Genomic DNA, 17,626 nt, shown 5'->3' on the forward strand with positions numbered 1-17,626 from the left:
ACGAAAGTCTCCGTAATCTGCACAAAGACATTGTGCGACGAGGGCGTGAGGCTTATACTACCTGGCTACTCCGGGTCTGGGACCTTATGGGTACAGGCGTGCAGCTGGACGGTGGTGAGGCAAGGAACTTGGGACCCTTAACCCAGGACTCAGGTATGAATCAGATTTTTGTAAGGGAGCCAGGATCCCTTTCTCTCTGGGAGCGGCTTTTAATGAGTGTCAGAGAGAGATTTGTCCACAGGGAGAGAATGCAGGAGCACCACCATAGAATGCGTTGGAAGACCCTGGAGGAAGGGATCCAACAGTTAAGGGAAGTGGCAGTATTAGAGGTACTCTTTGGGAGGGATGGACAACATAATAATGACCCCGACAAGGTCAGGTGCACAGGGCAAATGCTGTGGAGTCTGGCAAATCTGGGGCCATCTCAGTACACCACTTTCATTGCAACAATTGATGCTGACACTAACCGAGAGACAGTGGGCTCTGTTGCCAACAAACTTAGGAATTATGAGAGTATGATTAATGGCCCAATGCAGGCTCATATCTCAGCTGTGATTAAGGAGTTCAAAGAAGAGATGAGAGAGGAAATGAGGAAGGTTAATGCAGCACCCGTACGAGTCACAGGCCCCAAAGTCAGAGCCCAACATTCCCCAGCTAGAGAGAGAGGGTACACCCCAAGGGCTAATCTGTGGTTCTTCCTGCGTGACCACGGGGAAGACATGGGGAGGTGGGATGGGAAACCCACTTCTGTCCTGGCAGCACGGGTCCGTCAACTCAAGGAGGGAAACTCTAACCGGGGGAGTTCCACCAAGGTGAAGGTAGCCTCAACCTCCCATGACCAAGCTTTTGGGTACGATCTGTCAGATCCCCTTGAAGGGACCTCTAGTATGTATACCCAGGAGAGGAATAATAACCAGTGTTAGAGGGGCCCTGCCTCTAGCCAGGGAGAGGCACGGGAAAACCGGATCTTCTGGACGGTGTGGATCCGATGGCCTGGCACATCAGAGCCACAAAAATACGATGCCCTAGTTGATACTGGTGCGCAGTGTACCATGATACCATCGGGACATGTGGGGGCAGAGCCTGTTTCTATTGCTGGTGTGACAGGGGGATCACAGCAATTGACCCTGGTGGAAGCCGAGGTGAGCCTGACTGGGAAGGAGTGGCAGAAACATCCTATAGTGACTGGCCCAGAGGCCCCGTGTATTCTGGGCATAGACTTCCTCCGGAACGGCTATTACAAAGACCCAAAGGGACTCAGGTGGGCTTTTGGCATAGCTGCTGTAGAGGCAGGGGACATTAAGCAATTGAACACCTTGCCTGGACTGTCAGAAAACCCGTCTGCAGTAGGACTCCTGAGGGTGGAAGAGCAACTCGTGCCAATTGCGACCTCGACAGTGCACCGCCGGCAGTATCGGACGGATCTAGATGCCGTGATCCCCATCCACAGAATGATTCGTGAGCTGGAGAGCCAAGGGGTGGTCAGCAAAACCCACTCACCCTTCAACAGCCCCATCTGGCCTGTGCGCAAATCTGACGGAGAATGGAGATTGACTGTGGACTATCGTGCCTTGAATGAAGTGACTCCACCGCTGAGCGCCGCTGTACCGGATATGCTGGAACTCCAGTACGAGCTGGAGTCCAAGGCAGCGAAGTGGTATGCCACTATTGATATTGCTAATGCGTTTTTCTCCATTCCTCTGGCAGCAGAATGCAGGCCTCAGTTTGCTTTCACCTGGAGGGGCGTGCAGTACACCTGGAACCGACTGCCCCAGGGGTGGAAACACAGTCCCACTATCTGCCATGGACTGATCCAGACTGCACTAGAAAAGGGTGAGGCTCCAGAACACCTGCAGTACATCGATGACATCATTGTGTGGGGGAACACAGCGGCAGAAGTGTTTGACAAAGGTAAGAGGATCATCCAGATACTGCTAGAATCTGGCTTCGCCATCAAGAAGAGCAAAGTCAAGGGACCTGCCCGAGAAATCCAGTTCCTGGTAGTGAAATGGCAAGACGGATGGCGCCAGATTCCCACTGAGGTCATCAACAAGATCACCGCTATGTCCCCACCAACCAGCAAGAAGGAAACACAAGCTTTCCTAGGTGCCATAGGTTTTTGGAGGATGCACATTCCCGAGTATAGCCAGATTGTGAGCCCTCTTTACCTGGTTAGCCGCAAAAAGAACGATTTCCACTGGGGCCCTGAGCAGCAACAAGCCTTCACCCAGATCAAGCAGGAGATCGCTCATGCTGTAGCCCTTGGCCCAGTCAGAATGGGACCAGAAGTCAAAAATGTGCTCTACTCTGCAGCCGGGAACAATGGTTTGTCCTGGAGCCTTTGGCAGAAGGTGCCTGGTGAGACTCGAGGTCGACCATTGGGATTCTGGAGCCGAAGTTTCAAAGGGTCCGAAGCCAAATACACCCCAACAGAGAAGGAAATCTTGGCTGCCTATGAAGGAGTTCAAGCCGCCTCGGAGGTGATTGGCACGGAAGCACAACTCCTCCTGGCACCCCGACTACCAGTGCTGGGGTGGATGTTCAAAGGAAAGGTTCCTACTACCCACCATGCCACCGACGCCACATGGAGCAAATGGATTGCCCTCATCACCCAGCGCGCCCGTATTGGAAACCTGAATCGCCCTGGGATTTTAGAGATAATTACGAACTGGCCAGAAGGTGAAAACTTTAGTCTCACTGACGATGAGGAGCAGGTACAAGTGACAAGAGCTGAAGAAGCTCCACCCTATAACCAACTACCAGCAGAGGAAACACGTTACGCTCTTTTCACTGACGGTTCTCGTCGTATCGTAGGGATGAACTGGAAGTGGAAAGCAGCTGTATGGAGCCCCACACGACAGGTTGCACAAGCTACCGAAGGAGAAGGTGGATCGAGCCAACTTGCTGAACTCAAGGCCGTTCAGCTGGCCCTGGACATTGCTAAAAGGGAGAGGTGGCCAAAGCTCTACCTTTATACTGATTCATGGATGGTAGCCAATGCTCTATGGGGCTGGCTGGGAAGGTGGAGAAAAGCCAACTGGCAACGTAAAGGAAAACCAATCTGGGCTGCTGATATATGGAAAGACATTGCCTCTCGGGTAGAGAAACTAACGGTGAAAGTCCGTCATGTAGATGCCCATGTCCCCAAAAGTCGGGCTAATGAGGAACACCGAAACAACGAGCAGGTAGATCAGGCAGCGAGAATAGAAGTGTCAAAGATAGACTTAGATTGGCAGCATAAGGGGGAGTTGTTCCTGGCTCGATGGGCTCACGATGCCTCGGGTCATCAGGGCAGAGATGCCACCTACAAGTGGGCACGAGACCGAGGGGTGGATCTAACCATGGACAGTATTTCTCAGGTTATCCACGACTGTGAGACATGTGCTGCCATCAAACAGGCCAAGCGGGTGAAGCCCATGTGGTATGGGGGGCGGTGGTCCAAGTACAAGTATGGGGAGGCCTGGCAGATTGACTACATCACACTGCCCCAGACACGCCAAGGCAAGCGCTACGTGCTGACCATGGTGGAAGCCACCACTGGATGGCTAGAGACCTACCCTGTACCTCATGCCACTGCCCGGAACACCATCTTAGTCCTGGAAAAGCAAGTCCTATGGAGACATGGCACACCTGAAAGGATTGAATCTGACAACGGCACCCATTTCAAGAACGGCCTTATCAACACCTGGGCCAGAGAACATGGTATCGAATGCATATATCATATCCCCTATCATGCTCCAGATGCTGGCAAAGTTGAACGGTGCAACGGACTCCTTAAGACTACCCTGAAGGCACTTGGTGGGGGAACATTTAGAAACTGGGAAAATAACCTAGCAAAAGCAACCTGGATGGTCAACACCCGAGGGTCCATCAATCGAGCTGGCCCTGCCCAGTCTGAACCCTTGCACACAATAGATGGAGATAAAGTCCCTGTGGTACATATGAAGGGTATTTTAGGGAAAACTGTCTGGATTAATCCCACCTCAGGCAGAGACAAACCCATCCGTGGGATTGTTTTTGCTCAAGGACCTGGTTACACTTGGTGGGTAATGCAGAAAGATGGGGAAACCCGTTGTGTACCACAGGGAAACCTGGTCTTAAGTGAAAACTGAGTATAAGATTTCATTGTGATGCAGATGGAAATAGAATAAGGGGTGGATAATGTCCTGGCTTGTAAAATAAGCATGTATTCTATTTTGCCATCTGTTGGAGGTTAGGCAGTTTTTCTTATCGCTTTCAAGAACAATGACACTGCCAGGAAGATAATCTCCTGCTAATGGGCTATATAATGTCCTGGCTTGTAAAATAAGCATGTATTCTTTTTTTGCCATCTGTTGGGGGTTAGGCAGTTTTTCTTATCTCTTTCAAGAACAATGACACTGCCAGGAAGATAATCTCCTGCTAATGGGCTATATAATGTCCTGGCTTGTAAAATAAGCATGTATTCTTTTTTTGCCATCTGTTGGGGGTTAGGCAGTTTTTCTTATCTCTTTCAAGAACAATGACACTGCCAGGAAGATAATCTCCTGCTAATGGGCTATTGAATTACTCACTGTGGCTGGTAAGATTAGTTACATCATCCCATTGAGAGATGCTCCACCCAGAGGGAGGAGCCAAGCATCCCTGCCACCATAAAACAAGCATTTCTGAGACCACAGACAGCCTTCTTCGCTGGATTTCTCAGAGGAATCAGGAACCAAGGCCCAGCTGCTCCTTCGCCGCATTTTCAGAAAGGATCTACACCCTTCTGCAGATCGCTGCTCCAGGAGGAGCAGCCACCATCTGGCTGGACTACTATCAACACCCTGACTTCTCAGGGTGTCAGGTTTTTCTCACTCTGCCAGTGGTTTTTTGCTTGTGCTAAATTACATTGTTATTTAGTTTTTTTTTTTCTTCCTAGTAAAAAAACTGTTATTCCCATTCCCATATCTTTGCCTGAGAGCCCTTTTAATTCTGAAATTGTGATAATTCGGAAGGAGGGGGTTTACCTTTTCCATTTCACAGAAGGCTTTTTGCCTTCCTTCACAGACTCCTGTCTTTTCAAACCAAGACATGCACATACACCAAAACCCTAAACCCCGGGAATTTCAGGAAGGGGGGGGAATCGATCACGGGCAGGATCAGAAAGGGGCAGGTAAAGCATTTGACACCAGGGGACTGGTGAAACCCTCGGATCCAGGAAAAAGGTAAGAACGAGAGCTCATTTTCAGGCGAAAATCCACAGACCGGTTCACTGTGCAATTGATAACATTCCTTTGGAAATCAGGGGAACAAGGAAAATTTTTTAGGAGATCCTTCCAGCTCAATGAAAGGTACGTATGTAAAGGGAATTTTTTTTGAAAAACATGCAGGATGGGACAAAGAAAGAGTAAAATCTTAGGAAAAACCCAGGGTAAGACAGAAAAAGGGGAAAAGTATTGTTTACCAGACATACCTAGGAATAGTCCATTGGGATGGATGTTAGAACACTGGGAGGAGTGCCCGACAAGGAGGAGGAGGTCAAGGGAAAGAATGATTTACTATTGCATGGAGAAATGGGCGAACGCAGAGGTTAAGAAATATCTATTCTGGCCCATGTTTGGCACCTTTGAAAAGGAAACATGCCGGGCCTTGGATGAGTTCGTGTCTGAGGAGACCGGGCCAACAAGTGAGGAAAAGGAGTACGCCCGACTATGGGAATATGCCAGTATAGGACTTTTTCCGGTTAAAACCTACAGAAACCAGACGAACCCTGGTGAGACATGGGAACCCTTGGACAATCTCCCACCCCCGTACCAGACACCACAAGACCCTCTCCCCACGCCAGTAAATCCTGCACACCAGCCTGTGTTACCACAAGCACCGCCAATGGAAGCCTTACCTATACAAGGACAGGCTTCGGCAATGCAGCACTCACAAGAACCGTCCCTGCCCCCTCCTCCCTCACAGCAGATAGAGAACACAAGGCACACCCATGGGTGGGAGTGGATCCCCGCCTGCTAGCAGGACAAGACACTGGACCCAAAAGATAAACTTAGATGATAGTGAGGATGAGGAAGTTCAACAAAATCTTTTTCCACTAAGGAAGGTTCCAAGAGCTCCAGAAGTTATCGGGTACGTAAACGTGCCGATAAACTCCAGGGCTGTGCGGGCATTCAAAAAGGAAATGGGGAAGATAATGGACGATCTGTTGGGGGTGGCGGAGAGACTGGATGAATTCCTGGGGAACAGCATATATTCCTACAATGACATCAGCGCTATCCTGAGGTTGCTGTTCAACGTGGAGGAAAGGGAAATGATAAGGTCAGCTGCAATAAAGGACTGGGAGCATAGAAATCCTCAAGGGGGGATTGGTGAAGACAAATGGCCTAACCGGAGACCTTTGTGGAACACGCAGACGGAGGAAGACAGATGTAAAATGATAGAATTGAGAAATATGGTTATACAAGGTTTCAGGGGGGCAGTTCCAAAGGGACAAAACCTGAGCAAGGTACTAGGAGAGTGCCAGGGAAGGGATGAAACTCCCACTGAGTGGCTGGAGAGACTAAGGAAAAGCCTCCAGATGTACTCAGGGACAGATCCTGTCTCCCCAGTGGGAGCAATCTTGTTGAAGACCCAGTTTGTGGCAAAATCTAGGGAAGATATAAGGCAGAAACTAGAAAAGATGGAGAATTGGCAGGAGAAGACTCTACAGGAATTACTGAGGGAAGTTCAGAGGGTTTACATGAGAAGGGAGGACGAAAAGCAAAAGGCACAGGCAAAGGTCTTGGTGGCAGCAGTAAGGGAAGCTCAGAAACACGAGAGGGATTTGAACACAGGTAAGATGGGTCAGGCACACAAACCTCAAGGGAAACCTAACCACTCCCAAAAGAAACCCACGAATAGGCAGGGGGATGGACTTGAGTGCTACTACTATAAGCAAAGAGGTCACTTTAAGAGGGAATGTAAAAAGAGACTGAGGGATGAAAGGATCTTTCAGGAGGATTAGAGGTGCCAGGGGCTTTTTAATTTGGGGTCCATAACACCCAGAGAGCCCTTGATAAAATTAAAAATATTACCACAGAAACAAGAATTGGTATTCTTGGTTGATTCGGGAGCCGAGCGGAGCACTGTTCAACAATTACCTTGTGGATGCTTTAAAAGCAAAGATTCCATGATGGTCATTGGAGCAAAAGGGGAATCCTTTAAGGTACCGGTTATAAAAGATTTAGAAATAGAGTCTGAAACTAAAATCTGTTTGGGAAATATCCTGTTGGTAGAAGAAGCAGATTATAATTTGCTGGAAAGGGATTTAATGGTGAACTTGGGGATTAGCCTGATTGCTCAGGACTCACAGCTTATGGTAAATTTGTACCAACTAACTACAGAGGACGAGGGAAAATTCAATCCTAAGGTTTGGCATTCAAAGGGAGAAGCGGGGAAATTAGAAATTGAACCAATACACATTGAAATTGAGAGACCAGAGGACCCCATCAGGATCAAACAACACCCCATACCAATGGAAGGTAGGAAAGGGCTGAAACCAGTAATCAAGGAGTTGATTAAAAAGGGCACACTGGAACCTTGTATGTCAAGGCACAACACTCCCATCCTAGCTGTACGGAAACCAGATGGCAGTTACAGGTTAGTACACGATTTAAGGGCAGTTAATCAGAGAACTAAAACTCTATTTCCCATGGTTTCAAACCCCTATACACTATTAAATAATGTCTCCCCGGAGGATACTTGGTATAGCATAATAGACCTAAAGGACGCCTTTTGGACTTGCCCACTGGCAAGGGAAAGTCAGGACTACTTTGCATTTCAATGGGAAGACCCAGATACAAACCGTAAACAATAACTAAGGTGGACTTCCTTGCCTCAGAGGTTTGTGGACTCACCAAACCTTTTTGGCCAGGCCCTCGAACAGGTACTAAGCGAGTTTGTCCCAGTCAAAGGGACCAAACTGCTACAATATGTGGATGATTTGTTAGTGGCAGGTCCCCGGGAAGAACAAGTAAGGGTAAGCACTATAGCCCTCCTAAACTTTTTGGGAGACAAGGGTTTGAAAGCCTCAAAATCTAAATTACAATTCACTGAACCTGAAGTTAAGTACCTGGGGCACTGGCTCACAAAAGGTAAGAAGAAGTTAGATCCGGATAGAGTAGTCAGGATTATTGCCTTACCCTCTCCCCAATCAAAAAGGGAAGTAAGGCAGGTGTTGGGGCTTTTGGGGTTTTGCAGACAATGGATTGAGGGATACAGTGAAAAGGTAAAATTTCTTTACGAAAAGCTCACAATGGATAAGCCAAAATGGACCGGGCAAGATGAGGAGAGATTGAAGGAGCTGAAAGAAATGCTTATGACAGCTCCAGTGTTGAGTCTCCTGGACGTGAAAAGACCATTTCAGCTATTCGTGGATGTGAGTAACCATACTGCCCACGGAGTGCTAACTCAGGAGTGGGCAGGGTCAAAGAAACCTGCGGGGTATGCGGGGTATGTATCAAAACTACTGGATCCTGCTAGCCAGGGGTGGCCTACATGTTTGCAAGCCATTGTGGCAGGGGCTGTTTTGGTGGAAGAGACTAAGAAAATAACCTTTGGGGCACCTTTAGTTGTTTTTACTCCTCATAACGTGAGGAGCATTTTACAGCAAAAAGCAGAGGCGATTGCGATCATTAATGTAAAAAGACATCAGGCGGGAGTACAGTTTCAGACCCAAGGGAGCAACTTAGCTGATAAGGAGGCTAAAAACGCAGCACTGCTACAGGTAAGCACCCTAGAAGTCGAAAGAGGAGAGGTACAAGAATATCCCTCATTACCCTCTCAAAAAGAGATCGAGGGGTACGAGAAAATCGGGGGGAGACTAGAAGAAGGTAAGTGGAAATTACCACTGCCTTTGATTGTTGGCGGTCGGGACTGTATACTGGTCGTGAATAAATTTTATCTTTTTATTTTTATTAAAATTGGCTGGATCCATTTTTACCAATAACAATGGGAAGTAGAGAATTAATTTTTTTTTTGTCTTTGCTTGTGCATATACCAACTTTCACTTTTGCTTTAGTAAACTGCCTTGTCTCAACCTATCAGTTGTTCTTAATCTTATTCTCTCTCCCTGTTCAGCTGAGAAAGAGAAGTGACAGAGCACCTTGGTGGGCACATGGCATCCAGCCAAGGTCAACCTACCACACCCATAATGGTAATTGGTGAGTGATCTCTTCTCTTTCTTATGTCAACTCATGGTATTTTTCTCCCCCATCCAGTTGAAGAGAAGGAGCAATAGAGTTGCTTAGTGAGCACCTGGCTTTCAACCTAGATCAGTCCAGCACAATTAATTATCTAATTCAAGACTCCTGATACATACATGCAGAAATCGTTGTTTTCAAAGCTAACAGAACTACCTCTACTCTGTGCAAGTAGGCAACCCATGAAATAATGTTAACAATGCATTAAAATAGGAAGCTGTATATGTTTAAAAAAGCCACAATATTTTGCCCATAAACCTCCAGAACAGCATGGACGTTTCATATAACCCAAACAGAATGTTCAGAAACCATTACAGCTTTTTCTGCATTATATGAACCATAAACTCCTGAATTTTGAGGGCTATGAAAATTTTGCTTTTGTCCAGGGAAGTGATTATTATATGTAGAAACTTTTCCCAATTCATCCAGCATTTCATTCTCTCAAGGTAACATAAAATTTTCTATCTAAATTTGTCACATGATGTTATTGAACTCCATAATTGCTGAAGTATTTGGAAAGCTTCTGAACTTAAGTTAGTTGCTATGCTTTTGAATATGCTTGAGTTAGTCCAGTTATAGAGCTTAAAATCAATCGCACAGTCTTCTTTTGCTAGATTGAATTTACCCAGACTTCCACTCAGTTTACCCTCACTCACAGGCAAAAACAACAGCTAGATTAACCTTGACTGCTTTCCTGTTTACTATCAGCATGGTTAAAGAAGTGTTAATTTTTACTTGTATCTGGACATTTAATCAACTAAACAAGGCATCCTTATTTTTCAACTGAGATACATACATTCACTTTCTGAATGCTTAGTCAGCCAAATAACATGCTTGCTTCCTGCTCTTCAGCCATCCAGCCAAGAAAATTCATTGCTCACCATCCTTAAGGTGGCCCAATGGCAAATACTACCATCCAACTGTTCATAAGCCAAACAAATTCCATTACAGACCAACACTGTAGAGTATGTAAGTAATGAAGAAACTATGTACCAGTGACTCAAACTTTCATTAGGACAAAGATGGTGTTTAATGTCCCTCTATCATAAGTTTTAGATGGCTCCAGCACAGTGAAATGGCATAAGAACCATCTACTTACTGTCCTCAAGGACTATACTATACAGTAATGTGAAAGGCAAGTATCAGTTGCCCAACAATAAACTATTTTCCATCAAGCATCATATAAAGCTCTTTGGAATAGATTTTATTTTATAGGGAAATCTAAAAAACAGAAAGAATACAAATTGAATTGGTAAGTGGCATGGTGATACCGATACACAAAAATTAGGATGTGCATTTTACATGGTGCATCACTGTACTGACAAGTCCAAAAAAGCATAAAAAAAATCTAAACAAACCTGCTGGAGCTACAAGATCTTCTTGAAGAGCTATAGCTTCTTGGGGGTGTTCTGGATCTCTTCTCTTTCTTTTTTTTATCATCTCTCTCTTTTTCTCTTTCTTGTGCCTTCTTCTCTTTCTTCTCATCTTTCTCCTTTTCTTTGTCCCCTTTTTCCCTTCTGTCCTTATCGCCCTCCTTGTCCTTAATCTCTCTATCCTTTTCCCCCTCTTTCATAACATATTTTTCCTTGTTCTGGTCTACCTGTTCTCTGTCTTTTTCCTTCTCCTCCTTGTTCTTTTCCCTGTCCTTGTCCCTGTCTCTATCCCTATCCTTGCCTCTAACTCTCTCTCGATCTTTATGCCGTTCTTTCTCCTGGTCCTTTTCCTTGTCCTTATCCCTGTGTCTCTCTTTATCTCGCTCTCTTTCCTTTTCTTTGTCCCAGTTTCTCTCCTTCTCTTTGTCTTGGTCTCTCTCCTTTTCTTTGGCCTTTTCTTTTTCCTTGACTTTTTCTTTGTCTCTTTTTTTGTCCCTGTGAAAAGCCAAACACAAATCCATTAATTAATATTTGAACTTTCCAATAAAAATTACAACTACCTCTTTAGCATACATTAATTGTTCAAGACAAAATACATGTTTCTGTTGAAAAATAGTAATTATTCAAAACTTTCATTTGTCACCCCTGTTCACCATGTGGGAGAGGCTATATAGATAGCAAAAATTTGGAAACCAAACTGGGGAAGAGGGGACAAAAATCAAATCAAACTGTGATCATCAAAGTGACATCATTACACTTTGAAAGAATGTCTTTTCACCTCACAGCTATGTTACCATACATACATAAATTTTCTACATTTTATCAGGAGTGAGACAAACTCTACAAATTGTAAGCCTATTCTTTACTAAATAGGTGTACATGTAAAGTGGACTGCAGATTAACCACACCCATGTGAATAATGACAGCTGACTGGACTGAAGTCTTTATTCTACCGTGTTCTCACATAAATATCTTTTAACTGCTTGAAAATCCAACATCAATTAATACACAAAACCAAAGAAACTGTGATAAAATTTCACCACATTCCCTCAAAAGATAAATGTAAGGTAAAAACTCAACCAAGATGATTCAACTATCAGTAATGCCATTATGAATTAGAAAATTATTGAAAAATCAGTAAGACCATAAAAACAGAAGCAAGGTAACAGAACAAGTCAGCTTCTTTGTGATAGGGAGAATGATACATGTTTATAAAAACAGTGAGAAAAATTCCACTGGATATTCTAGTAGACAAGCCAAATAAAAATTAATTAATCATAAAATTATAGAATATGCTGAGTTGGAAGAGATCCTCAAGGATTATCAAAATCCAGCTCCTGGCCCTGCACAGTACCATCCCCAAGAACCACACCATGTGCCTGAGAGCATTGTCCAAATGCTTCTTGAACTCAGTCAGGCTTGGGGCTGTGACCAAGTCCCTGGGGACCCTGTTCCAGTGCCCAACCACCCTCTGGGTGAAGAACCTTTTCCTAATATCTAACCTAAGCCTCCGCTGAGACAGCTTCATGATGTTCCCTTGGGTCCTGTCACTGGCCACCAGAGAAAAAAGATCAGTGCCTGTCCTTCCAATTTGTGAGCAAACTGTAGATCATGATGAAGTCTTCCCTCAGTCTCCTCTTCTCCCAGCTAAACAAGCCAAGTGACCTCAGCTGCTCCTTGTATGGCTTCCCCTCTAGACCCTTCATCATCTTCACAGCCCTCCTTTGGATGTTCTCCAATAGGTTTATATCTTTTTTACATTATGGAGCCCAAAAGTGCACACAGTTAGATCATAGCTTTGGCTGGATGTCTTGGGGTTGGTTCTTTTGGTTTTGTTTTTTGTTTTGCATCCCAGGGTGTTCACTGCCGCCCCCCCCCGCCCCTGGCTCTGGGAGTATCGTGATGGGTGAGAGCCAGCCCAGGATTTCCTGTGAGAGGTGGTTGCTTCCTCTTCTGGTGGGGCAATTTGGTCTCCACTGCCATGTTGTGGGATCTCTCTGAGAGATACAGTTGCCATTTGGCTTTTGCCCATTTTTTTTCCCTTTCCCTTTGGCACTGTGACTTGAACTTACTGGCTTGCTTCTCTGCTGTTTGGGAGCCCAGAGCCAGTGTGTGCCACACTGGGACCTGGGACCACCCTGTTCCTCTCCGGGGGCTGCCCCTCCTCTGCGCAGCCTGACCCAGGGACCAGCCATGGCCAGTGAGCTACCACAGGGAGCGATCCCCCGCCCAGCCCTACTGTGCTCTGCTGCTGCTTCAGGACTTCTTGCTACACTGTAACCCGACACCTGAACACCCCACAGTTTTGGGCATGGCCCTGGAGTCTCTGCTACATTTTGCTTGCTACCCCCAAGTGAGGCAGGCCCTGCCGTCCCAGCCGCTGCTCTGAGGTTCCTGCTACAGTCCATTTTATCATCTGCACGCCTGCCATCACCACATCAGAGATGCATCTGAACTCGTGCCACAGTGCCCCCTGCAGTCACGAGGGAATCCTCGCATCTGCCCTGCCCAGCCAGGAGCCAACACCATCCCTGCTGGCTGTGACCATAACTACACCAAAGGGGAAAGTGCTTGACAGCTGAGAGAAGGCTGTTACTGGGTTTGTGGTTTTGTTTGTTGTTGCTGCCATAGTTATTGTTGTTTGTTTGCCTTGTTATACATATACATACTAGTAAAGAACTGTTATTTCTTTTCCCATATCTTTGCCTGAAAGCCCCTTAATTTCAAAGTCATAATAATTTGGAGGGAAGGGAGTCAACTTTTCCATTCTAAGGGAGGTTCCCACCTTCTTTGGCAGACACCTGTCTTTCAACCAAGACACTGAAACACTACATTTTGGTAAAGGATTATTTGGAAGCATGAGACCCCCAAACCATCTTTCTAACAAAGGAGACACATGACTCCTAGACCTGCCTCTAGGATATTTATACACACAGCCCCCCCCACCTTTTTTTTATTGGAACAAGTGTTTGGCTACTAATAAATAGTAGGCTTGTTTCATGGTCTGTGACCTGAAGACTTTGGTTCCCATCAAGTTTTGGCAAATACCTCTTTGGATGTCTCACATACGAAATGTAAGATCATTAAGATGAAACAGCACACAGTCCCAGCAATAGAAAAGGGTTTCACAACGACCCAAGAAGCACCTTCTAGTAATGTATCACGGAGATTTCATTGGATTTAGCCCTTCCAGTGAGTAGATATCTCAAGAAGCCCCAGATAGCAACAGAGTCAAAAGGATCTATTGATGAAGTCCAGCTATGTAGCCTACCTCCTAACTGTTCCCACTGAGGTCCACAGATCTGCAGTTTTATTTCCCACAAAACTTTTCTCCTCAGAAAACAACTGGACAACCTAAGTATGAAGCTCCCTTTAAATGAGTCAGGGGAATTAAAGAGATGAAACAGAAAGAAAAGTACCAATGCTTCTATTCATTAAGCTACTTTTACAGTCACTTTTGTTTTGTGAATATTCACTATTTTACCCCTCAGAAAGTTACATTATCATCCAAGGAGATAAAGGAATTACTTTGTTGGAATTTCACAGTTCAATAATTAGATAATCAGACTTAAAAATTAATGGACTAGGCAAAATAAAGGTGTATTGGATGCTGAAATGTAAATATGTTACATAATAGACATATACATTTGTGCTTACAGTAGTGTATGGCCAATATGAAATAGCCAAAGGCAAAAAAAAAAATCTCGTGTTGGAGTGGGTCTGGTTGGGATGGACAGCAGAATGGCCCCACCGGCTTATTCAGAAAGCATTAACCTTAGGCCATGGGAAAAATCTTGTTAAGTTGGGGCGAGCAGCATGGAATGATGGGAATACTTATGCAAAGTAAGCCATTCCATATTAGGCCATGTCCTGAACCCCACCCTCTGACTGGTTTACTACAGTTTCCTTATTTAGTCATGTTTTGTTCTCTACCCTGGTTAGATCCTGTCCCCTCAGCCCTGCCCCTCAGATAAAAGTTCTGTTTGCCCCATTGTTAGGTCATTGGATCCTGCCCCTTGTACTGTGCATGGCTTCTCCACATTTGTTATTTACGTGTGTTATTAAAGGTTCTTATTTTCCAGGCAAATCCATTGCACTCATCCTTTTATTTATTACCATGCTCCCAGCTGACCTGGTCCCGGGGTCACATGCCCTGTCATGACAATTTCATGCACAAAAACTTTATATGTGTTCTTAGAATGCAGGATCAAGTTCAGCTTGAATCCAAAGTATAACTGCTGACAAGGTTGAAGAAGCATCATACACATTTTTGTAGCACAGGATACACAGAACATACCTAATTAATTGGTTAAAGTCTGACAATTAAGTTACCTACTTTCAGTCAGCTTGATGTTGGTGTAAATTCAGACTAGACTGGTATCAAAGTTTAGATACCTCAGGGTTGTGGTTTAACCCCTGAAGGCACCATATGAACTACTATGAAAAAAATTAACTATATCACAGACAAAAGCTGTACACTGAACACAAAAAAACCCTTACTTTCTATTCTTTTGTTCCACAAACAAAGCCTTGGGACAGGCTAAAGCATTTAGAGATTCCTTCCTTTGCCATCACCTAAAAGGTTTGTCAGATTTTTTTCAAAATCGTTGTACTATGTGCTAAGATGAACAGTATAATTTCTAAGGAATGGAACTCACCAAGAATGAGAGCGACTTCTTGATCTCCACCTTTCCCTAGATCTAGACCGTTTTTTCAGGGGACTTCTGGATCTTCGTCTGTCCTTTTGTCTTGACAGTGATCTGTTGCCAGATCTACTTCTATATGAATAATGCCAGAAGAAAAACAATATTGAAACTTCATAAAAATTAGGTCAACTATGAAGGGAAAAAACCCCACATAAATCTTACCTCACTACATAAAATTATATAGTTACACCTCAGTAATATACTGCCGATCAACATTTTTGTAAAAATTGTTATTTTAAGCTTCACCAGGTGCATATGCTCTCCTTTGAAACAATGCACCATTTAAGTAATACTCATGTACTCCTGGTAACATCGGATGACAGCAGAGACAACACCTACGTGCTGTGTGACCAGGTGGATGATCTGCTCTGCCTGGTGGCAGAACTTAAAGAGGAAGTGGAGAGGCTGAAGAGTATCAGGGAGTGTGAGAGAGAAATACATTGGTGGAGTCACACCCTTCCATCCCTGAAAAAAATGCAGTGGATGGAAGCTCAGCAAGAGTCGGAGAAGCCCTGACCCTCTCACCATCAGGCAGAAGGAGACCTAAAAAATGGGGGAGAATGGAAACAGGTCTCTGCTCGGGAGGTAGGAGAATCCCCTTCTGGCCTCCCTCTCATTCCCAGGTGCCCTTACAGAATAGGTATGAAGCTCTTGAACTCAAGGATCAGGCAGATGATAGTGGAGATGAAGATCTATCTAGGGGGCTGACCAGAACAAGTCAGTCAACCAGACGGATCCCAACTACGGGTGTTACGAAAGAAAGAAGGGTAATTATAGTGGGTGACTCCCTTCTGAAGGGAACCGATGACCTGGTATGCCAACTGGACCCATCCAACAGGGAAGTCTGCTGCCTCCCTGGGGCCCAGGTAAAGGATATTACCAGAAGACTCCTTGGACTGATTCAGCCCTCTGATTATTCCCCACTGCTGGCTGCCCAGGTTGGCAGCGACAAGGTTGCTGAGAAAAGTCTTAGGGCAATCAAAAAGGACTTCAAAACATTGGGGCAACTGGTTGAAGGGACAGGAGCACAGGTGGTGTTTTCCTCAATTCCTTCAGTAGCAGGGAAGAATGCCAAAAAGAACAGGAGAACCCACCTGGTCAACGTGTGTCTCAAAGATCAGTGCTATCAGTGGAATTTCGTCTTTTTCGATCATGAGGTGGTTTATACAACACCAGGCCTGCTGGAAACAGATGGGGTTCACCTGTCTAGCAAGGGCAAAAGGATTCTAGTCTGTGAGTTGGCAGGGCTGATTGAGAGGGCTTTAAACTAGGTTTGAAGGAGAGAGGGGAAAAGACCAGGCTTGGCAGAGGTGAGTTAAGGGGTGGCATGACAGTGTTGGGGGTGAAATCAATAGCCCAGCTGTAGTGTATTTAGACCTCGCTGGCTCTGAAGTGTGCTGGCCACACTGGAACACACTTGCAGTCTTACAGGGATGAGCCATGGACTCCTAAGCTAATAAAAGCCAACAGGGAAACACCAGAAAATTATCTCGAATTAAGGGGTCTTCTTCTAGGAAGGCAACACACCTAAAAGCCCAGCTGAGGTGCCTCTACACCAATGTACACAGTATGGGCAACAAACAGGAGGCATTAGAAGCCACCGTGCTGCTAGAAAGCTATGACCTTGTTGCCATTACTGAAACTTGGTAGGATGAATCCCATGACTAGAGTGTGGCTATCTATGGCTAAAGGCTGTTCAGAAGAGATGGGGGAGGAAGGAGAGGCAGATGGGTTGCCTTCTACATCAAGAAGCAGATTGAGTGTGAAGAGTTGTCTCTGAAGATGAGCCATGAGCAGGTAAAACATCTTGAACAATGCCCTATTTTGCAAAGCTATCAGTGGTGAACTAAGAGGGGGATATCATGCTGCTTGTGGTGTTGAATTATGCTACAGTCAGTCTGACTCATCACTCCCAAAGTTAAGCATGCTGATATGGAGGTGAAGATGTAGCAGATATGGTAAAGTATCCTTAGCTAAAAATGCTAAGCTGGCACAGTTGACCTGGAGACATATAACTGACAGTCAATCACTTTATACGATAAAAGTTCAGTCCCACTTTCAAACGGCAGGTTCTTCTAACACACCCTTTCTTGGAGTGTGTATGAAGATTCTTCCCTTGGGTGAGGGCGCCCCCATGGTTACTCCTTGAGGCTGAAAGAAAGAGCCCAGAGTTGTTGGTATGGGTGAGTAACATCAGTCTCTACTTAAAAATTGGGTGGGTTTGGTAGCTTTAACATAATTGCTTCAATATAGTATACTATATTATACTAGTAGTTTTAGCTTCTGTACTGTGTAGTAAATAATTCTGATTAAGATATTTTTGTCTAATCATTTATCATAATAA

At 45.1% G+C, this 17,626-nt stretch overlaps 1 protein-coding gene across 7 annotated transcripts in view; it reads right to left on the reverse strand.

The window, feature by feature from the left end:
* The window catches only part of LOC135289177 (splicing regulatory glutamine/lysine-rich protein 1-like), an 87,075-nt gene that overhangs the window by 26,195 nt on the left and 43,254 nt on the right, over positions 1 to 17,626 (reverse strand). For 6 of the 7 annotated variants that reach the window (XR_010351970.1, XR_010351971.1, XM_064402612.1 and 3 more), the window contains 2 exons: positions 15,235 to 15,354; positions 10,562 to 11,071 (listed from right to left, as the gene is read on the reverse strand). Coding sequence is in view for 5 of the 7 variants with exons in the window: in XM_064402612.1 (XP_064258682.1) it covers positions 10,562 to 11,071; positions 15,235 to 15,354 (630 nt within the window). In the remaining 2 variants the exon portion in view is untranslated. The remainder of the gene's footprint in view (positions 1 to 10,561; positions 11,072 to 15,234; positions 15,355 to 17,626) is intronic. The other variant, XM_064402613.1, reaches the window with a different exon arrangement.

The sequence above is a fragment of the Passer domesticus genome, chromosome W (genome assembly GCF_036417665.1).
Source record: "Passer domesticus isolate bPasDom1 chromosome W, bPasDom1.hap1, whole genome shotgun sequence".
Lineage (NCBI taxonomy): Eukaryota > Metazoa > Chordata > Aves > Passeriformes > Passeridae > Passer > Passer domesticus.